This window comes from Carettochelys insculpta, chromosome 2 (genome assembly GCF_033958435.1).
Source record: "Carettochelys insculpta isolate YL-2023 chromosome 2, ASM3395843v1, whole genome shotgun sequence".
In the NCBI taxonomy this organism is placed as follows: domain Eukaryota; kingdom Metazoa; phylum Chordata; order Testudines; family Carettochelyidae; genus Carettochelys; species Carettochelys insculpta.
This window is the reverse complement of record NC_134138.1, coordinates 75,915,277-75,935,275: the sequence shown is the minus strand read 5'-3', so window position 1 is coordinate 75,935,275 and position 19,999 is coordinate 75,915,277. Positions and strand designations below refer to the sequence as shown.

General features: G+C 40.7%; 1 protein-coding gene across 1 annotated transcript in view; it reads right to left on the bottom strand.

Annotated features, from left to right (window-relative positions):
* Nucleotides 1-19,999, bottom strand: part of ATP6V1H (ATPase H+ transporting V1 subunit H) — an 88,040-nt gene that overhangs the window by 13,752 nt on the left and 54,289 nt on the right. Inside the window, exons 12-13 of the mRNA XM_074985793.1 lie at nt 14,063-14,164; nt 7,640-7,753 (exon numbers count right to left, since the gene is read on the bottom strand). Of these exons, the coding sequence (XP_074841894.1) occupies nt 7,640-7,753; nt 14,063-14,164 (216 nt within the window). The remainder of the gene's footprint in view (nt 1-7,639; nt 7,754-14,062; nt 14,165-19,999) is intronic.

Here is a 19,999-nt window from a genome sequence, read left to right as displayed (position 1 = left end):
TCTTATGTCTTGCCCCTTTTTTTTTAAACAAATCTAACACACAAACTGTGAATAAGCAAAACCACGAACAGTGAGGCCCTCCTGTACCATCCGTTTCCCTTTCCTTCCATTTGTTAGGCCATTCAAGATAATTTTCTTCTGGATTACCATTATTCTTGAAGAGTTAATACCAGTGCCACTCCCACTTTCCTTTTGCTCACTCAATCCAGCCTAAATCTACTATCTATTTTAGAGAGTTTGTCTGATCGAGAACTCCTCCTAAACAGTAAGAGCTAAAACCACTAAATTTGTTATAGAGCATCCTCTTATCATAACTTAAAGCAAATGTAAGGGTTTGGTTGTGCAAAGAAAATGCAATGGGCCTGGAATGGGACAGCCTCTCCTAAAAACAAACAAGAAGGGAACAGAATCACCTAATCAGGTCTAGTCCTCAAACTAACATAAGATTGTGACTGGTGAAAGAGACCAAACTAAGATGAGTCAGAAAAATAGGATGAACCTGGAATAAGACTCAACACAACCTTACAGAAAAGAGATAAAAATGGAGAAATCTGGAGTAGTCCTCTGTTTTGGCACAGCTAAATGAAAACTGAAGGTCTTGGAACTAGAAGAAAACATTACTGGAAACCAAATTGTCTATATCCCTTTTTTGTTTAAACATAGCAAATGATAAGTTTATAGGGACAAAGAAAATATACATTTGATGGAATTCTCATTTTTTTAAAATAAACAGAAAAATTTTAAGGTTTTTAAAGAAACCCAAAATAAAAATTAAACTTCATAAAAATAACATTTAAATAATGAGGTTTTTTCCCTTTTACTCCAACCCCCCCCCCACCACACCCCCCAAAAAGAAAATGTAATTGAGTTAAGGACCCAAGCAATGACAAGTAAATCTGTTGGTATGTTATAACCGGTGATTTTAATATTCCAGTCATGAAACTCGTGGTTTCAGTACCTCTACTTTGTTTGTTATTCAGGCTCCTAGCATTGGTTTATGGGCAATTAAAGAATTTCTCTTCTTCATGTCCTTCCAAGCCTCAATTTTCTCAACATGTCAATTTTGTGCCAAATGACTGCTCTTATCTTCCTTCTTTTTACCTGGTCCTTTTTGTTATTTTAATGCTCTAACTACTCAAGCCAGCCTGGTCCCAAGGACATTATGGTTCCCCATCTACTGAGGCAGAGACAGTCAAAACTGTACAGCCACTCTTCAAATGAAAAGTGAACCAAAGTTTCAAAACATAAAAGTGTCTGCACGCTACATCATTTACCTAGCCAACAGTCCACTTCTACATTCTTTTGCAATCTTTCACTCACAGGACAAGAAGAACTTCCACTAAGATCACATGGACATTCTTCTTCTGCAGCAAATTCCCTGAAGTCATCTATTATCTGTGACAGATCCGGTGATGCAGTGTCACTGATACAGATATGAATCATCACAACTCATATGAATCGTCACCTGATTCTTGTCCATCCAATTTCAGAGCAACATCTGGAGCCTCGGCTCCAGGAAAAGTGCACACCATCCTGTTGCCCTTTCCCTTTCAGAATGTTTTTGACTTTTCTGAATCCCTAACGAGGATCATCAATCTTCCATGGATGACTGGAAAACTCTTTATAAGCACACTTGATTTTCTGACAAGTTGGGTCAAGCTGTCATCCACAGGCGTGTCCCATACATCTCTGTTCCTTTGGATCTTGACACATCTGCCACCGTTTCCACGTTGTTGAGGTTTTTCACTGATACAAGGTACTCAGTGTGAATTCTTAATCTTCTCTCTGGCTTGCACCATACCCAGTAAACATCAACAATCGTCCAGGCCTCATTCGTCTCTGCCAAGCTTCTTCTTTTACCTCCTCTCTCTCTCTCTCTCTCAAAGTCCTTCAGCCTTCTTGCCTGTGGTCTCCTCACAGTTCACAGATTTTAATATTATGTCTTCAGGCAAAGGAAAGACATGGCTGCAGCATCCATCAAACAAATGAAAGTGTTTAGAGGCTCTTTTTGAGACAGTACCTGAAAATTGCTTGAAATAATTTCAGAAGTTAATGCGCCAATTTTTTAATACACAAATCTACATTACAAAAACACTGCTGGAACTGACAAGATTCCCGTTACTAGTGCTACACCTATTAAATGGACACAGTATCCTGCCAGAACACACACAAATTGGCAGAGTTCCTCTCTAGAACACAGCTAAGGCAGAGTGAAAGGGTATCTATTTCATTACTACCCTATCACTTCCAGAGCTCTCCTTCCCGCTCCACTCTGAGGCAGCACACTTCCCTCTCCAATACTGTGCACCTGGCCCTTTCACGAACACTAATTCTCTTTCAAAAGAAGTCAACTCATCCTTGCTTTTATCTGTCATTTTACACATTAAATGATGCTAAGATTAGAATTCTTTTAAAAAAAATAGCATGGCTATCTGCTACATCACTGCACGATTCTTTTAAAATGCAAAACAGCTCAAAACTAGTTCACTAACACAACTTGCCTGAAACGTGACAGGATGTAGCCCCTTTTGCACAAGGCTAACTTTTCTCCTTTAACTATAACACCTGTTAGATTTCTTTTGCTTGCCTTAAACCCCTTAATAACCAAAAATCTTACCAAACTGTGAAGGATTTAAATTGTTTAGAAAAGAACTGAATTTGAAGACCGAGAAACTCCATAAATACAGCTGCTTTAAGCAGGAAGTCAACTCCTACCACACCTCTCCCCCATTGAAATTCCTTCTTCAGCAAAAGGTGATTTGGTGTGACAGATTACTAAAGTACAGTCAGAACCCTGTGGCGCTCAGATAAGTAAGTCACTCAGGTAGTTCCAAAAAGCATTTCACCTATTACTCTGATTTACAAGTTTTCTGAATATTGGACATTCTATAAGCATTAGCACCAAGTTTCAGTCCAGGGCTGCAAAGACCTTTCCCTTCGTAACGTCAGACAATTGGGCAGAGGACCAGACTGCTGCTGCCATACAGAAACCAATAGTTGGATTCTAGACGCTTAACTGGAGAAAGTGGCCTAAGTGAAGGAAGTGCATTTGCCCAACAGAAATGACTGGATTTCCATTACATAGGTGAGGGGGACTAAAAATATGCTGGGACTGCTCGGTCAGTCAGTACAGAACAAAAGCAGAGAAGAATGAGGCCTGGAGGATTGCTCATGTGTTAGAAAAATTGAGCTCGAATCTCCAAAATAACCAACCACCACCAGTTGTGGTGCTGCACTTTTTTTTTTTCCTGTTATAAATTAAAGCTTCCAGGGAAGTGCTCAGTGCCAGCGTTCCCTGTAAACTGAGCACTTGGGTGACCACCCAGGTGAAATTCAGGTGCCCTCCCCCCCAGCTGATTAGCACATTCATTAGCAGCATGTGTTTCTGTTGGTGGTGCACATCTGCATATTCCTCAGCGCTTGTCATGATCATGAGGGTTAGCCAGCAGCCTGGGAGTAAAAGGGTTAACCTAGTTACCCAGGTGGGGTTGGCCTATAGGAATGTAGGTAAGAATTGAATTTTGGCTCCTCCCTTTTCTGTTCTCTGGCCCTTCTTCTTTCCAGCCATGAGGGGGAGAGAGACAAAATATCTCCCTTCGAGAACAGGCCCTCCAATCTTCTGTAAGTAGGGTAAAGTTTAGATAAGTCCGTCAGGCTTTATTGTTTTATGGTTTGGGAAGCGGGATCTGATGTCTGTGCGCTTTTTAGAAATGTTCTTTTACTCTCCTTGTAACTAAGTTCAAGGCCCATGGTGGAGACTCCCCATGTGTTTTACTTTGTGACTCTTCCATGTAGTCATGAGGCTTGCAACACGGATATTGTTGTAATAAAAGTTCTCTCTTTTTCTTTTTATTAACCTGGTATTGGTTAATGTTTGTGTCCTGGTTTTTTACCTTTGGGGCTGAGATTTCCCAAGTAGCCTCTCCCTGGTTGCCTTATTATTACTTGGGTGGTGGCAGCAAATTTTATCCCCAAATTCTAAGGTTTTTAGGATTTTTGGGGGGAAGTTTGTACCAAAACCTGGTAGATAAGATTTTGGAGGTACTTTTGCTGGCCCCCACTTCTGCATTTATCTTGCTAGAGTGGGGAAGGAGCCATGACATGGTGGCAGTGGTGTTCAGAACCCAGGATTTTTAAAAGGACACAGGTTTTTCTTTTGTGCTGCAACCTTTGCGATTTTGTTTTCTCTTCCATTTTTCCCCCTTTGTTTTTGCCAGGACAGTGTCCAAAAAATTATTCTGCATATGGGTGAAAAAATTAGAGGGAACATTACTTTGTACTTCTTCCCATGTTCCCCTCACAAGGCAGGAAGCAATAGCGAGAGAATCAATATTTTGAAGGTCAAATTTGTGAGACTCTCACCTTCATGAGTTGACTTCAAGAAGCTAACTGTAAATCCAAACAAACTACTGGTCAGATACGCAGCCGTGGCTAAGCCCGCTTTGCATTGCTCCACTTCTATACCATCTCTGTCCTGCCTCTATATCTGGGGCAGTATTGCTCTAGCAATCCTGGATTCCTTGGTGTCTATTCCAGCTGGTGTAAACAAGAGCAGCTTCCTTACTGCAGGTGACAGGAAGGTAGTTCAGAGATATATTTACCACCCCTCGGCGCCCAGCATGAGCATGGTAATCTTATTCATAGAAGTGGGAGTGCTGCACACATCGGAAGGTAAAAACTGGCCATGAGAGGGCAATTTGGCTAACTGGTAACATGCCATAAATTCAGTTCAGCTAAGAGGTAACAATTTATATGAACACTGACAGGTTAAACACCAAGAGCAGGAAAACAAGTAGGGTGTAAGCCACCAGACATGAGCTGAATTTAAAATCTGAGATGTCAGTCTATACCCCCGGGAAACTTTTGCTGACCAAGAGAACTACTGCAACGAACAGTGATGTAGCACCCCTGCTTGAAGTATTTGTGATCAGATATGACAGGGCACCAGAAAATGTACAAAACGAAATTGTCTCCCTTTAGGAGAGATGGACTGGATGACCTAATGAGCCTCTAACTTGTACACAGTGAAAGCTTAGTTATGAATCCCAAATAAATCTGCAATGAACCAGAATGGTGCATTCCCAATTAGTATGTTAGAAGTACAGTGTAACATTTACTACCATTAAACTGTGAAGTGCACTGACAGCATAAACATACACACGACCTAAAAAAATTTAGTTTCCACCTATACGTGATCAGAAATCAATGTTCCTTTACTCAAGTCCTCTTTATACAAAAAACAGTCCTTCTGATTTATACAGTGCACTACTTATATTTATAATCTCTCTGTAGGAAAGAAAAGATTAAAGTGTGTGAGAGGAAGAAGGATTATAATAAAACAACGCTTGAGGTCTGAAAAAAAATGTAATAGGGAAAAACAGCTTTGTATGGTTAATTACATAATACAGGTTTTTCAATATACATTTTATTATCCTGTTTCTGCAGTTAGTAGGAACAGATTTTCAAGCTCCCTGTGTATGTTGCTACTAACATCCCCCAGCTCCACCTCCACACTATTATATTCATCTGTGCTTAATTTTTCAGATTACATCACATCTGTCTCAAAACCCCATATGCACAATCATAAGCAATTCCAAAAGCATGGAGTTCTAACTAAATTTAGCATGCTGTTTAAAGTCATAATAAAATAGGTGTTTGTCTCACAATACTTTTTTTCTATTACACTGCTGAGCTGTAGCATCTCAGCTTCTACTGTTATTACACGTTATCAAAGCCATTTGTGAGTAATGTAATCTAGTAGTCAGCATTTCAATATGCTTGAATTCACTAGTCTAGAATACAACATTTATTTAGACACTGCTCTCTATCTGCTCTAAAACTATCATTTTAGATTTCACTTTTTAGTGCTGCTAAGTTGGGGGGACTGATGTCTTGTGAAAAAATCTCATTTCTTTGCCATGAAAATTAGGAGTTGTTTCAAATGAAAAGAATTCCATAAGAAAGATGTGTTCATACAGGAATTTAAGTTTTCCACCCAATTTAAACAAATTATAGATTGGATATTGTATCTGGCAAGCATAAACTGCATGAAAAAGTAAAAGATCACATTTTCCTAGGAAAACATTTAATTACAGTTTGTACAGTACGTAGCTGATTTAAATCAATGTGAAAAAGTGGCAAATGTTTTAAAATCTTGCCACTTCCAGAGGTTGTCTCAAACACAGATTAAATCCTTCCTCAACAGGACATACACTAAAAAGAGGAAAACAAAAAAGCAGACCGGTAGCACTTGGAAAACTTAAAATAATTTAATAGGTGGTGAACGTTCACGGGACAGACCCACTTCTTCAGATCTTTTACCAGAATTCTCCAGATCTGAAGAAGTAGGTGTGTCCTCCGAAACCTCATCACCTAATAAATTATTTTGTTAGTCTTTAAAGTGCTACAGGACTGTTTTGTTTTGTTTTGTGAAAATACAGACTAACACACTGTGACTGCAAAGACAAAAGAACACCTCTCCCATACTGTTTCCATAGCAGCAGCAGGTTCCCAGACCTTGGGAAGGATTTTCAGGCCTTGCTCACAATCATCAGACAAACAGCACAGCACTGAAAGGTATTCTCTTCAAAAGCTATCAAATGCAATTTCTTAAATATTTCAGGGAAAGAGCAATTAGAGATTGACTCTGTATATTAACACCACAGAACTTTCAGCTCCTAATAGTCATGCCTTGGAAATGAATGCAAATGTCTCAAAAGGCAGGACACAGCATTACTGGTTTATGGATAAAGATTTAGAACTTAATGGCTACCACAATTTTAAGGTCAATGGGCCCTTATATTTCATCACGTAAAACCCCTGGCCCTCATCCTCTTGTTTATAAGTGCAGCTTGGAATCCTGAATCACAAACTTAATTAAAAAAAATCTGCCATGCTTACCAAAGTAGGGTTGTTCATGAAAATTACACTACAAATCTTGACTTAAATATGAGACAGCAATGAAGGAACTTAATTCCAGAAGACAAATATAGTGCATGCACTTTCCAAGACATCTTAAATTCAAACAAGTGTTAGGGCTATCAATTTCCACAGGATAGCTAAGTAAAATTATAAACACTACAATGTGAAATTCAATAGAGAACCAGCTAATTCCATTTTGATGTATACAGTTTGAAGACATTTTACAAATTGATTACACTACATCAGTTATAAACTATGATCATCCTAACAGATATTTTGGAGCGTAAGCTTTCATGGGCAAAGACCCGCTTCGTCAGATGCCACAAAAGCTTATGCTCCAAAAATCTGTCAGTCTATAAGGTGCCACAGGACTTCTTGTTGTTTTTGAAGATACAGACTAACATGGCTACCCTTTTGATACTTATGATCACCATGAAACATTTCAATTCTGTTTCAGTGTAAATGAGCAATATGCTCTCAACTATACCCTTGAATGTCAGACTACTTAATTAGCATAAAAGCAGGAAGGAAATAGAAACCAAAATGTTAATTTTTCACATCAGCACACTTCTTGTAAAATTTTAAAAATACTGGGTTATTCAGAATTATTTCATGATCATATTACAAAGATAAATATTTCAACTAAAGAGGGACTTTTTAAATTAGATTCTACATAACTTCTCACAGACAATAGTGACTAAAGTAAGTTTTCACATACCAGTTGTGAACCATCAGCTTCTGTACTGCCAGTAGGGCATTATAGCGAACTTGCTGGTCTTCATGATGCATGTGATTCATTACTAGCTGTTTCCCACCAAGCTGCTCAATCACTCTGAAAAAGACACATTTTAGAGTACCTTGCAATACTTTCAGCCTCTGCCTGCTAACAGTCACATAATCCTAATGGCTTAGTACCAAGGGATTCAAACAGCAGGCTTATGAGTCATAAAGAGAATGGTAAATGACATTCATTTTCTAGAGGATCCATCTTATTTCATATTTGCCGCAAATGTGATGATTCCCTTATTTCCAAGCATGTATATAGGCACATTCATTGCCTCTTCTTCTTCCATAAGAAGATGCTCTATAAGCAAGTACTACTACTAAAAACCAAGGTAGAGAATAAGCCAAATTAATCCTACACTGATTTCTGAAAGGGTACCGATACCAGGTCCACTCTCACCATAACCCCTGAGCCTATAAACAATTTTGGTCCCTATCCCCAGCTGTTGCCAATCCAAAAGGAGGCTTTCCAACCCAAGCGTGTACAGACTCCCAAGAGTCTCATGGTTGGTTCTAATTCATTAGCACTCCCTGTTCATACTTAATAATCCATGCACAAAAAGGAGATGGATATAATTCTTCCCACCCACAACAGTGATTGGGAGAATCCTGAGTTCCCTTCAGAATTATGGGACTCATTCTCACACATTCTGCATGCCAACCAAAAATGAAAAAATCCCTCCTTCATGAGGGATCACTCTAAGGCTGTGTCTAGATTGCAGGGAACTGTCAGCAAAGGATACATAAATTGTGGTGTGCAATTTGCATATCTTTTGCCAACAGTTCAGTCAAGAGAAACTTTTCTGACATTTGGCCTGGCCACACAGGGCCAAGTGTGTCGGGAAAAGCCCTCTGTTGAGACATCCCTTCTTCCTTGTGGAACTAGGTATATGGGGACGTCGACGCTCCTGATCAGCAGATCTCTTCCAAGAGATCTGCAGTCTGGACGCTTGCTCTGTCGACAAAACTTCTGTTGACAGAAGCCTGCGATCTAGACATAACCTAACTCTTGCAAAGAAGGGGTGCCTGACACCCTTGGCTCCACCCAAAATTGCCGCTCAGAACCAGAGACCCAACCAGCCAGCCAAGGGAAGAAAGTGAGCCAAACTCCTTGCTGACTGTGTGAGACTCTCGCTCCCAGAGAGGCAGTATGGCAACCAAACAGCATGCCAAAAATTCTCCATAAATGAATCTCAAAACCACAAACCTCCCACAGTGTCCATAAAATCCAAAGCATTCCCTTTTAATCCCTACAATAACATGCTTGTCACAAAAGGTAGCACTCTTCCCTACTAAATTCTGTGTGACAGCACGCCACTACGTGCAATCATAAGCAGGCAGGGAAGTCCCATTAAAAAAAAATGGAGAAGGGAAGTTACTGCCTCTCAAACAAAAATCCCTGCCTGGTAGTTTAATTTGCCTTCTATAGCACTCTGGCTTCCTAAACAACAGTAGCTAGTCACTTCTAACCCACACTCCCAACAAGTGTTCCGATCAAACCAGCATAAACCTCTTGCCCTGGACATTCCAATATCTCAAAAAGAATTTATTCCTCTTCTTTTCCCCCTTGCCTTTTATATCCCATTCTCTATGCCAAGCCCCACAAAAACAACGGGAATATCTATACATTGGAGAAGTAGAGTCTAAACAGTTACATAAAATTCAGCACTCTGGTCAGTCAATTGTTCCTCCTGAAATCACCTTAGAAGATAGCATATCAAGTGAAAAGCCAGGTTTATGAATGAGGTACAAATACATTTTTACTGTATATTGCTCTCATATGCCTTAGAAAAGCAATTACAAATACCCTGTAGAAAGATTAGGCATGCATTCATATCTTTTGCACATTACCTTGTAGCATTCTACTGCATCTCTTGAGTAGTTTGTATTCCTGTCACTGCCCTATCTACATTTGAATAACCATTGAATACTTTTTAATTGGTGTGCAATGCTTTTTTTTTAATTAGGCAACAATATGAAATTATCATTGGACTTCATCACATTCATCCACATTATACTATTACATGGACATAACAGCACATGAAACGCCAAAGAACATTATGCAAAATGTTATTTTGCAAAATTTTAAAAATACAAAATGATGGCTTTTCAAGGCTATTACCATTGAACTATAAGCAATGGTAATGGCAAAGTCCTTAACATGAGTAGTAAAAATTCTTAACAAAACTGGAGGTTCATAAAAGCTTTAGTCCTGTGTGAGGCCTCCTCCTACTTCCCAAGGAAAAGAAAAATACACAAAATAAAGTTGTGAAGTACAGCCTACAGCTTCAGAGTCTGTAGCGTCACAAAACACAAGCAGCCAGTCATATAGCTTGTTCACATTCTAGGGCTTTGACTCTGGTAAGACACCAAGTTGTAAAAAAGTGGCAAAAAGAGCATGATCAAATTCGCCCCTCTCAAGTCAAAAAGAAAAATCAATTCTCACCACAAATGAAGCTGTGGATTCCAGGTGATCAGCAATACAGTAGAGACACAATGGGGCTGAGAATTTAAAGTCAGGAAGCCAAGTATTATTGTAATTAAATCAAGAGTAACTCTGCCTATTTGTGCATCTGCAATATTTTGTGTTACTACGCCTGATGTTCGGTCTGCCTTAATATAGAAGCTCTATAAACTACAGCTACAGTAGGAAACCCAACTACAGATAGTTTCATTCTCAAATCCATGACTTCCTCAGGTATTTATATTTATCCCTCCTTCTCCTCCTCTTCAGATTTTTTTCTCCCTGAAAGCTGGATAAATGAAACCTACTAGCTGACAAGTCATAGGCACCTGTGCTGTGGATGAATGACTTTCACTGTGAAATAAGGAGATGAATAGTAGCGTGAGCAAAGAGAAAGAAGCCTGAATTCATAGTAATTTGGAAAGCAAGAAGTAGAATAAATTAAGAGAAATTCAGCAGAGAAGGTGAGAAGATTATGCCAGGATAAGGCATTAAAATATACACACTCCTTGTACAAGAGAAGGTGGGGATTAGATAGACAGTCCCCAAGATGTTCCCTGACCTTAAGAATTAAAGAGGAGGAAAATTACTCCATGTGTTGTTCTTCCTCTGATAACCATCTTGACAGACATCAGCCGAGTCAGTGTACACCTTTTACAATTGCATGCATAATAACTTCTTTAAGCACCAAACAGGTTGGATATCTCTTCCCAGCAAAAGCCTCCCTCTTCCTTCGCTTCCCAGAAGAAAATGTGCAGAAGAATGTGTGGTCCCCTTTGATCTCTTCTGATGAGCAGATATCTGACACTGAGCATGCAATTTGTATTAGACTGGTTATAGGAATGCTAACAAGTTGGGTGACATGCTATTATATGGTCATATCCTTTGGTGGTATAAATCAGCATAGTTCCACAACTTATATCAGCTGAGAATTTGGCCCATAATTCTAAACATTAAATAACTTGTACTTTCCTCAAATAGGTGTAGCGTTCTGAAAAAAACCAACTAAAAGAATAAAAGCAAATTTTTGGTTTAATGAACATTGTTCTTAGACAAAGAGGGATTTCAATAGCCAGGAATGCAGTTCTAGCACTCTACTCAATACAATTAATAACTGAAGTACTTTTAGCTTTTAAATATTTAAGTCCCATAGTCTTCAGAGGCTTCAGGTTCTAAAGGAAAAAGTTTTAAAATAACATTTATTTTTTCTAAAACAATGGAATTCTTCTATTCTTCTGAACCCATGAACAGCTTCCATTGCCACAGGACTCACTGAAAATTGCCAATATGCATGCCTCCCACCTCTAGATGCAAGTTTTATAACTTTATACTCAAATCCCAAGCGTAACATGGAAGAAAATAGACCATTAAGCATTCAGTGAAACACAGCTGTAATGATAGCGAGACTTGGTAATAATAAACTCAAATCATATTGAATAGGGACTTCATTGGTGATCCATATGTGCCTTAAAGAACAACTATTGTTCGTGTTTTAAAAATCTGAGCAGGGTTACTTTTTTAGCACAGAACTTTTTAGTTCATATTCTGTAATAGAGAGTTGGCCCATTTGGATTTTTGTACCCAGAAGACATGACTATATTTATAATATTCATAAGTTAATGTGCAAATATGAATATATTCTTATGAATATGTGTGTGTGTGTGTGTGTGTGTGTGTGTGTGTGTTTTTAAGAGGCTGGAAGACAGGATTGTTTTCCTGCACCCTCTCACTTTAAAGTCCGAAATTTTGCTGAAAAAGTCAACGCATACTAGATTTATTCTTATACTTTAAGAACATCTGTAGTTCTAGTATGTAACGTAAGATTACTGTGGCTTCCGTATATCATAAGAGTAAAAATTCCCTTCCCACAAGTACATAGGGAAATTAGTTAATGAAGTTTTAATAATGCTTTCCCCACTGGTAGTTAAGGGACAGTGTATTACTCTAGATGTTCCACTTGACTATGCCAGGAAGTCAGGATGTCGGTCGGTTTCTAGTGGAGTGCAGCAAGTTTCAATTCTGGGTCCTGTTCTGTTCACCATATTTATCAGTGACCTGGATGAGGGGATTGGATTGCACCCTCAGCAAGTTTGCGGATGACACTAAGCTAGGGGGAGAGGTAGATATGCTGGAGGGTTGGGATGGGGTCCAGAGTGACTTAGACAAATTGGAAGACTGGGCTGCAATAAATCTGATGAGGTTCAATAAGGACAAGTGCAGAGTCCTGCCCTTGGGCCGGAAGAATCCCAAGCATTGTTACAGGCTGGGGTCCGACTGGCTCGGTAGTAGTTCTGCAGAAAAGGACCTGGGAGTTATAGTGGACGAGAAGCTGGACATGAGTCAACAGTGTGCCATTGTAGCCAAGGCGGCTAATGGCATATTAGGTTGCATCAAGAGGAGCGCTGCCAGTAGATCCAGAGAAGTGATTGTTCCTCTTTATTCGGCTTTGGTGAGGCCGCATCTGGAGTAGTGTGTCCAGTTCTGGGCCCCCAAATATAGGAAGGATGTGGATACACTGGAGAGGGTCCAGCGGAGGGCAATCAAAATAATTAGGGGGCTGGAGCATGTGACCTATGAAGAAAGGTTGAGGGAATTGGGACTGTTCAGTCTGCAGAAGAGAAGACTGAAGTGGGGCTTGATAACAGCCTTCAGCTTACTGAAGGGAGGTTGCAAAGAGGTCTCAGGCATAGGCCACAACTGCCTCAGACCAGGATAAGCAGAAGTGATTATTATTATTATTATTATATGAACAGAGCTACTATACGGTGTGACAAGAGGACTAGGTTCAGAGACCCCTGCTGGGGGCCTCCGAGTCCTATCGGACCCCATCCCAGAGAGAAGCAAAAGAAAAGTCCTCCAAGTACTGTAGAGTGGTTGTGGGAAAGCAGTCAATGAAAAAGGCTGCAAGGAACTGCTAATCAGGGCAATATAAAAGAAGCTACAGAACAGAACAGTAGCCAGTTGATGCCTAGAGGAAGAGGAGAGAAACCAGGCAGCCAGTCAAGAATAATGAGCTGCACAATTATGGACAGCACATTGACAGGGACCTGAGGAACTAAGAAGGAGCTTCTAGCTGGCTGCTGGGACTGAGTAAGGCCTGAGCCCTGTGAGAGCCACAAAAAGACAGAATCTGATTCCAGCGAGGAAGCCCTGGGAGTACAGCCCCATACCAGAAATCTATGACAGGGGTCACCATAACCTGAAAGACTTCTGACTTTGCTTTGTTGACAGACCATTGTATCATTCATACTTGTTTGCCTAATATACAGAACAGTTTGTCACCTTCATACTATGTCAGGGATATTATACATTTCAAATAAGGTATTTAGGGCAAGAAATTTAAATTTCAGGTAAGGTGATTAAATTTCTATGTACTTTCTACTGGAACTTGTTATATGAAGTATGATACCCGAATACAGTAGTTTCATTTACCTCAAGAATCACTAAAACAATATTTCCTGAGAAATAAGTCTTAGCACAAAAGCAACTAAATGTATCTGTATCTGCAAGATACTGCAGGATTTGTTACTAAAAATTACCCATGACTAAAGCAGGACCAATACTTTGTCATTTATAATGAAATTCTGATAAATACTCTCAATATACAACAGGTTCATGACTGAAGTGATTATCACAGCTACTAAATGTCTGAAAAATTTTCAAGAGCCCTTCAGACATACTTTCTTCCCCAGTTAAGAGCCCCAGAAAGAAAATTAGTTTAGTGCTCATCGGACCAAACAGCTATTTGATATCCCCAATTATCTATTTCGTAACTATGTTGGGGAAGCTGCAGCACTTGCTGTACAAGTAGTGTTTATTAGGTGAAATGGAGTATTCTGCCACCTTGGCGGAACGTGTCATGAGAGACAAAGGCGAAGAGAGCTTTTTGCTTACCGTTTCCCTCTAGGATAGTGTCGTACATATTCTCCCACATCATGAGCAGCTACAGCTAAGACTTGTGGGTCATCGGAAACTTCCAGAAGCTTCGTCAGGATTCTATAACAGTATTTTAAACAATCAGATATTAATTTCTCTACAAAGTACTAAGTTAAACGAAAGCAGTTTCAAAGACAATAAGTACGTCTTGCATCACCTGTACACTAAAATGTATACTATAAACAAAAACTATAAACACAAACAAAAGCACACCTCCCATATAACAAATAGAAATTAAATAGCAAAGCCCCTCCAGGCAAAAGGACACTGCAACAGCATTTGCACACAGCGGTCTCGAGTATATTATACACATTGGTTCTACCACTAGCCTGCAGCACCTACAATGAGAACCTGAGCTCAAGCCCAGCTATACCAGCCATGCTTATGAAATTCAACTGTGTGAAGAAGAAATGACAGAATTTGCAGGTCTGAAAGCTCTGCCGTCGCTACTGCTAACTCCATTCCATGATGAAGTGCCCTCTGCATGCAAGCTACCCACAGCCCTGCCCCAAGAAATAGTTCTGGTGTAATAGGACAGAGAATTTAGAGGTCGTAGAAGACATCCTTGCTTTGTGGCTTGCTGTCTTTAACATGCCAAAATGGTTTTATCAGAAAAGTTGTGGGATTGCACTAAATTGCTGTCAATGCCCATTTCCTGCACTACCTCCCACAATGGTTTCCTTGTTTACTGTTGGATTCCCCAGTAATAAACATAGGCAGAATTTTCAACAGAGCAGGATGACAATCAGTACCCATGACCACAAAGAATCAAAATGTGTTATTCCATATGGAGAGAGACATCACTGTTAAGCTTTCTGATTTTCTAGTTTCAGACCTCATTAACAGCAAAGAAATACGCATCACTTTCTATACTTATCTACTGTGCTTCAGCAAGTGACTCTGAGTCTCTTCAACAACCAAGATTATAGAGGAGATACCATATCAGAATCTATTAAGATGCTTTGTTACTTATATCTTTAGCATGATAAAAGATACAATTTTGTACGTTTTACACAGAAAAAGGGCCTACTCAAACTTCAATCCAGTATGCAAAATAATGATACGCAGTTTGAAGGCAAACCAACAAGAAGACATTTGCCAATGGAACTGGTTACTAACCAAAAACAAAAATACAATTTGACACAAAAAAGTATGGAGGTCAGAGACAACAAGATGTTTTTTAGAAAAAGTCAGAGAAACTTAGTGACAGAGGAGGCACAGATTGTTGGAAAATTTCATGTGCCTGTGCTCAGTGTGAAAGTGAGCAACCTGTCAGCTCCCAGGATAGACTGTTAGTAATTAAGGGCTATATTAAAGTAGTCTTCAAAGAGTTGTTTGGAAGAAATTCACCCAGGAAGCTTCCACAGCTAGACAATATTTATCCTAAAAGTCTGAAAGAAATGGCAAGTGAAATGTACTTCTCATTGGAATCAGACGTGACTTTGAAACAGGACACTAATTAAATACAGATCAGGAACTAAAATACAGTTAACTCTTTCATATCTGACAGCCATCAGACTGGGAGATTGCTAGATATTCAAATATTCTGGATGATAGAGAGGTACATTTAGCAATGCATAACACTAAAGAAAAACAAGTTTAGACATTAAGAAGACAAAAATGTATGCAGAATACTTTATTTATGAGCCACAGTAGTAATGTACCCTTTAAAACTTACACTGTATTTGCTGTACAGTAAACCCTCCAGTTACACAGCGGTTGCATTCTGAAACCCCCACATAACTCAAATTTTCACTCAAGTTGTGGGGAGATGGGTTCCTGGCTTGCTGGAGCCTGGAAACTGACCAGCCCAGAAGGTAGGGAGCCAGAAAGCTGACCAGCCAGGTGCTGGTCACTTTCCTGGGTCTTGCAAGCAGCAGGGAGACCACTGGCAACCTGGTTCCCAGCTCCCTGCTGCTTGCAGGACCCGGGAAACTGACCAGCTGATGGCTGGTCAGCTTCCCAGTTCCCACCAGCACAGGGCAGCCTGGAACCAGACTGCTGCTTGGTTCCCAGCTCCCTGTTGCTTGGGGGACCCAGGAAAATGACTAGCCATGAGCTGGTCAGTTTCCCTGGTCTCACGAGCAGCTGGCAGTGGGGCAGGCTTGGGAGGCTCAAAGCCTTCTCACCTTCCCCAGCAGCGCCACTGTCAGGCTGACAGCCACAGGGCAGCTTCAAGTTGTGCTTAGCTCATGTTAAAGTGAGTTACGTGCAAAATGAAGTTGTATATTTTGAGGGTTTACTGTATTTATTTGTATTTACTTTCACTGTACTGTATTTATGGACAACATAACTAAAAATATACTCATGATTAAAATGCCAATTATTTGAGAGTTCCAGATGATAGAGTGCTGGATACAGAAGCATGTACCAAGTTGTAGAATTATTCAGACCAGTCTTTGTTCCTACCCAGTAGCAGGGGAACAGGAACCAAGCACTTGGATAGTAGGTTTCAGTACCTGAACTTCGGTCACAATTACACAAAACAAAACAAAAACAAAAACAAAAAACCATGCTAAAAGTTCACTGACGAGCCCAAAGACTGTTTCTGAACACATTGTAAGGTTCTTCTCCCATTTGCTTCTCTGTTCAGTGTGTCAGATTATAAACCATCATAGTACAATCACAATCATCATCTGGATCAGGATGAGGGTTGTCAGTTTTCTAACCCCATCACCATACTCCAAAATACAAATTAAACAGACAACAAGAGCAGCTCATTGTGCATGGAAGATGCTCAAGTCAGTTAGACAGAGTCAGAGAAAGGGATTATATCAATTCTAAGGCTGTTGATTAATCACAATTAAATTTGTGTGATTAGCTCAAAAGAATTACCTGTGATTAATATTATTTTTAACTAAACAACAGAATACCAACTGAAATTTATCAAAATACCTTGTATGTTTTTCTAAATTTTAAATATAATTATTTCAATTACAAAGCTGAATACAAACTGTACAATGTTCACTTCATATTTTAATGCAAATATTCCATTATCAAGATGGTAAACAAGAAAGTGTTTTTCAATTTACTATACACATGTACTGTAGTGTAATCTCTATTGCGAAAGTGAAATTTACAAACATTGATTTATTTTGTTCCACAGCTGCATTCAAAACTAAAACTATGTAAAACTTTAGAGCCTACCACTCCATTCAGTCCAACTTCTTAATCAGCCAAGTGCTATGTCAAACAAGTTTGCTCACATTTACAGGAGACAATGCAGACAGCTGATTTAAAATGTCACCTGAAAACAAGGTATTTATATGCCCTTCATGCTCCAGCTGCCATTCCAGAGCATGTGCTTCTTTGCTGATGATGTTCTTTAAAAAAGTAACATATTAGTTAAATGTGTGAATGACCTCCGTAAGGGAGAATTTTATGTCTCCTGCTCTGCTTTACCCACATTTTTTAAATACAGTAAAACCCTGGTTATCCAACAGAATCAAGACAGACCAATTGTTGGACAACCGAAAAAGTTGGATAAGCCGAGGGTGGGGTGGGGGGTTGTGGAGGGAGAGGCCACAGGAAGGACACTGCCTGGGCTTCTTCTGAAATGAGGGCGGCCAGCTCCCTGGGGCAAGCTGCAGGATGCCAGCTGCTGCAGATCAGCTCCCCAGGGCTGGCTCCCTGGGCAGGCAGTCCCCACTGGCCACAGGGAGCTGAGACCCAGCTGGTCCTAGGCCAGAGCCACAGCTGGCCCTGGAGAGAAGAGCCCCAGTGGCCAGGCATGGATCCTCACTTGTCCCGGGTGCCCAGCCCTCACCAGCCACTGCTGGTCCTAGGTCACAAAGCCCCAGATGCCCCCGGCCAGCTCTCCAGCAGTCAGGCGCTGCCAGCCCCAAGGCACAGAGCCCCAGCTGGCCTTGGGGTACAGGGCCACAGCTGGCCCTGGGATGCAGAGCTGCCACTGGGCCCAGGCCACAGAGCTTCCACCAGCACCGGGTTATGGAGCTCTGGCTGGCCCTGGGCATGGAGCCCTGGCGATTCAGGGGCAGGCTGCTGGCTGCCTGTGACTGGCTCCCCGGAGCTGGATCCCTGGGCAGACAGACACCACTGGCTCCAGGGCATTGAGCCCAGGCTTCTCCCAGGGCACAGAGCCTTGGCAGCTGGAGCATGGAGCCACCGCTGACCCCAGGGTGTAGTGCTGCTGCTGGCCGTGGGGGGCGGAGCCACTGCCAGCCCCAGGGCATAGAGCTGCTGCTGACTGTGGAGGCCAGAGCTCTAGCAGGGCAGGCAGGCTGCCTGCTTCCCTGGCGGCATCTCCCTGGCCCAGCTCCCTGGGCAAGCAGCCCCTGCTGGGCAGCCATCCCCACCAGCTGAAGGCACAGAGCCCCAGCTGGCCTGGGTGGGCACCTTCTGCTGGCCTCGGTGGGGCTGCTGGCTGCACAGTGCTGGGAGAGATTATCCCATCCCCCAGTTATCCAATATTCCACTTCTTGCCACAGCACCTCCGGCAGTGTCAGATAAAATGCAGTGCTGGATAACTGGGGGTCGGATAACCAGGGTTTGCCTGTATATCTCATAAAAGGCTTGGATGATGAACCAGTATGTGGTTTTCATTTTCAGAACACTCTCATTGCAGATTTGACAAAGCAAAGGAGGTTCCACTGTGAGATTTCTAAAAAATAGCTTCAGTCCTCAACCCAAGGTTTAAGAATCTCAAGTGCCTTCCAAAATCTGAGAGATGCAGGATGTGCAAGCATGCTCCCAAAAGTCTTCAAACAGCAAAACTCCAGTGAGGAAACTGGAGAACTCGAGTCACCACCACAAAATTAACCTTCTGCTGGTGGCATCTGGTCCAGTCCCCTGCATTCATGGCAGGACCAAGCACTAGACAACTCCTGCCAGGTTTTTGTCTAACCTGCTCTTAAAAATCTTCAAAGATGCAGATTTCACAACCTCCCTAGGCAATTTATTCCAGTGCTTAACCACCCTGGCATAAATTTTTCCTAATATTCAAACTAAACTTCCATTACTACAATTTAAAACCCATGGCATGGCTTCTTGTCCTATCAGACAACATTTTTTTTAAACTCCCATCTCCTAACTACCTTTTATGTACTTGAAAACTTATGTCCTCTGTTTTCTTTTTCAGATTAAACAACCCCACTTTTTTCATTCTTGCTTCAGAGGTTATATTTTTTAAACCTTTAATCATTTTTGCGCTCTTCTCTGGGCTTTCTCCATTTTGTCCACACCTTTCCTGAAATTTGGGCCCAGAACTAGACACAATACTCCAGTTGAGAGGGCAGAGTAGAGGAAAAGAATTACTTTTCATGTCTTGCTTACAATAGCCCCATTAACACATCCCCAAATGATGTTTGCTTTTTTTTTTTTTTGCAACAACGTTACACTGTTGCCTCATATTTAGTTTGTGATCCACTATGACCCCCAAGTCTCCTTCCACAGTACTCCTTCCTAGACAGTCATCTCCCGTTTTGCATGTATGCAATTGACGATTCCTTCCTAAGTGGTGTACTTTGCATTTGCACTTTTGTATTTAATCCCCTTCACTTCAGACTGTTTCTCCTCTTTATCCAGACCATTTTGAATTTTAACCCTATCCTCCAAAACACTTGCAACCCCTCCCAGCTTGCTATCATTCACAAACTTTGTAAGTGTGCTCTCAATGCCATTATCTAAATCATTATACTTATTAGGTGAATTGAAAAATACTATTTTGTTTGTTTTTTTACAGTGCAAATATTTGTAACTAAAATTAAAGTGAGCATTGTATAATTTTATTCTGTGTTGTAATTGAAATCTATATATCTGAAAATGTAGAGATCATCCAAAATATTTTATAAATGGTATTCTGTTAACAGCATAATTTTAATTGTGTGATTCATCACAAATAATTTTGATCATTCATTTATCAGCCCTAATCAATTC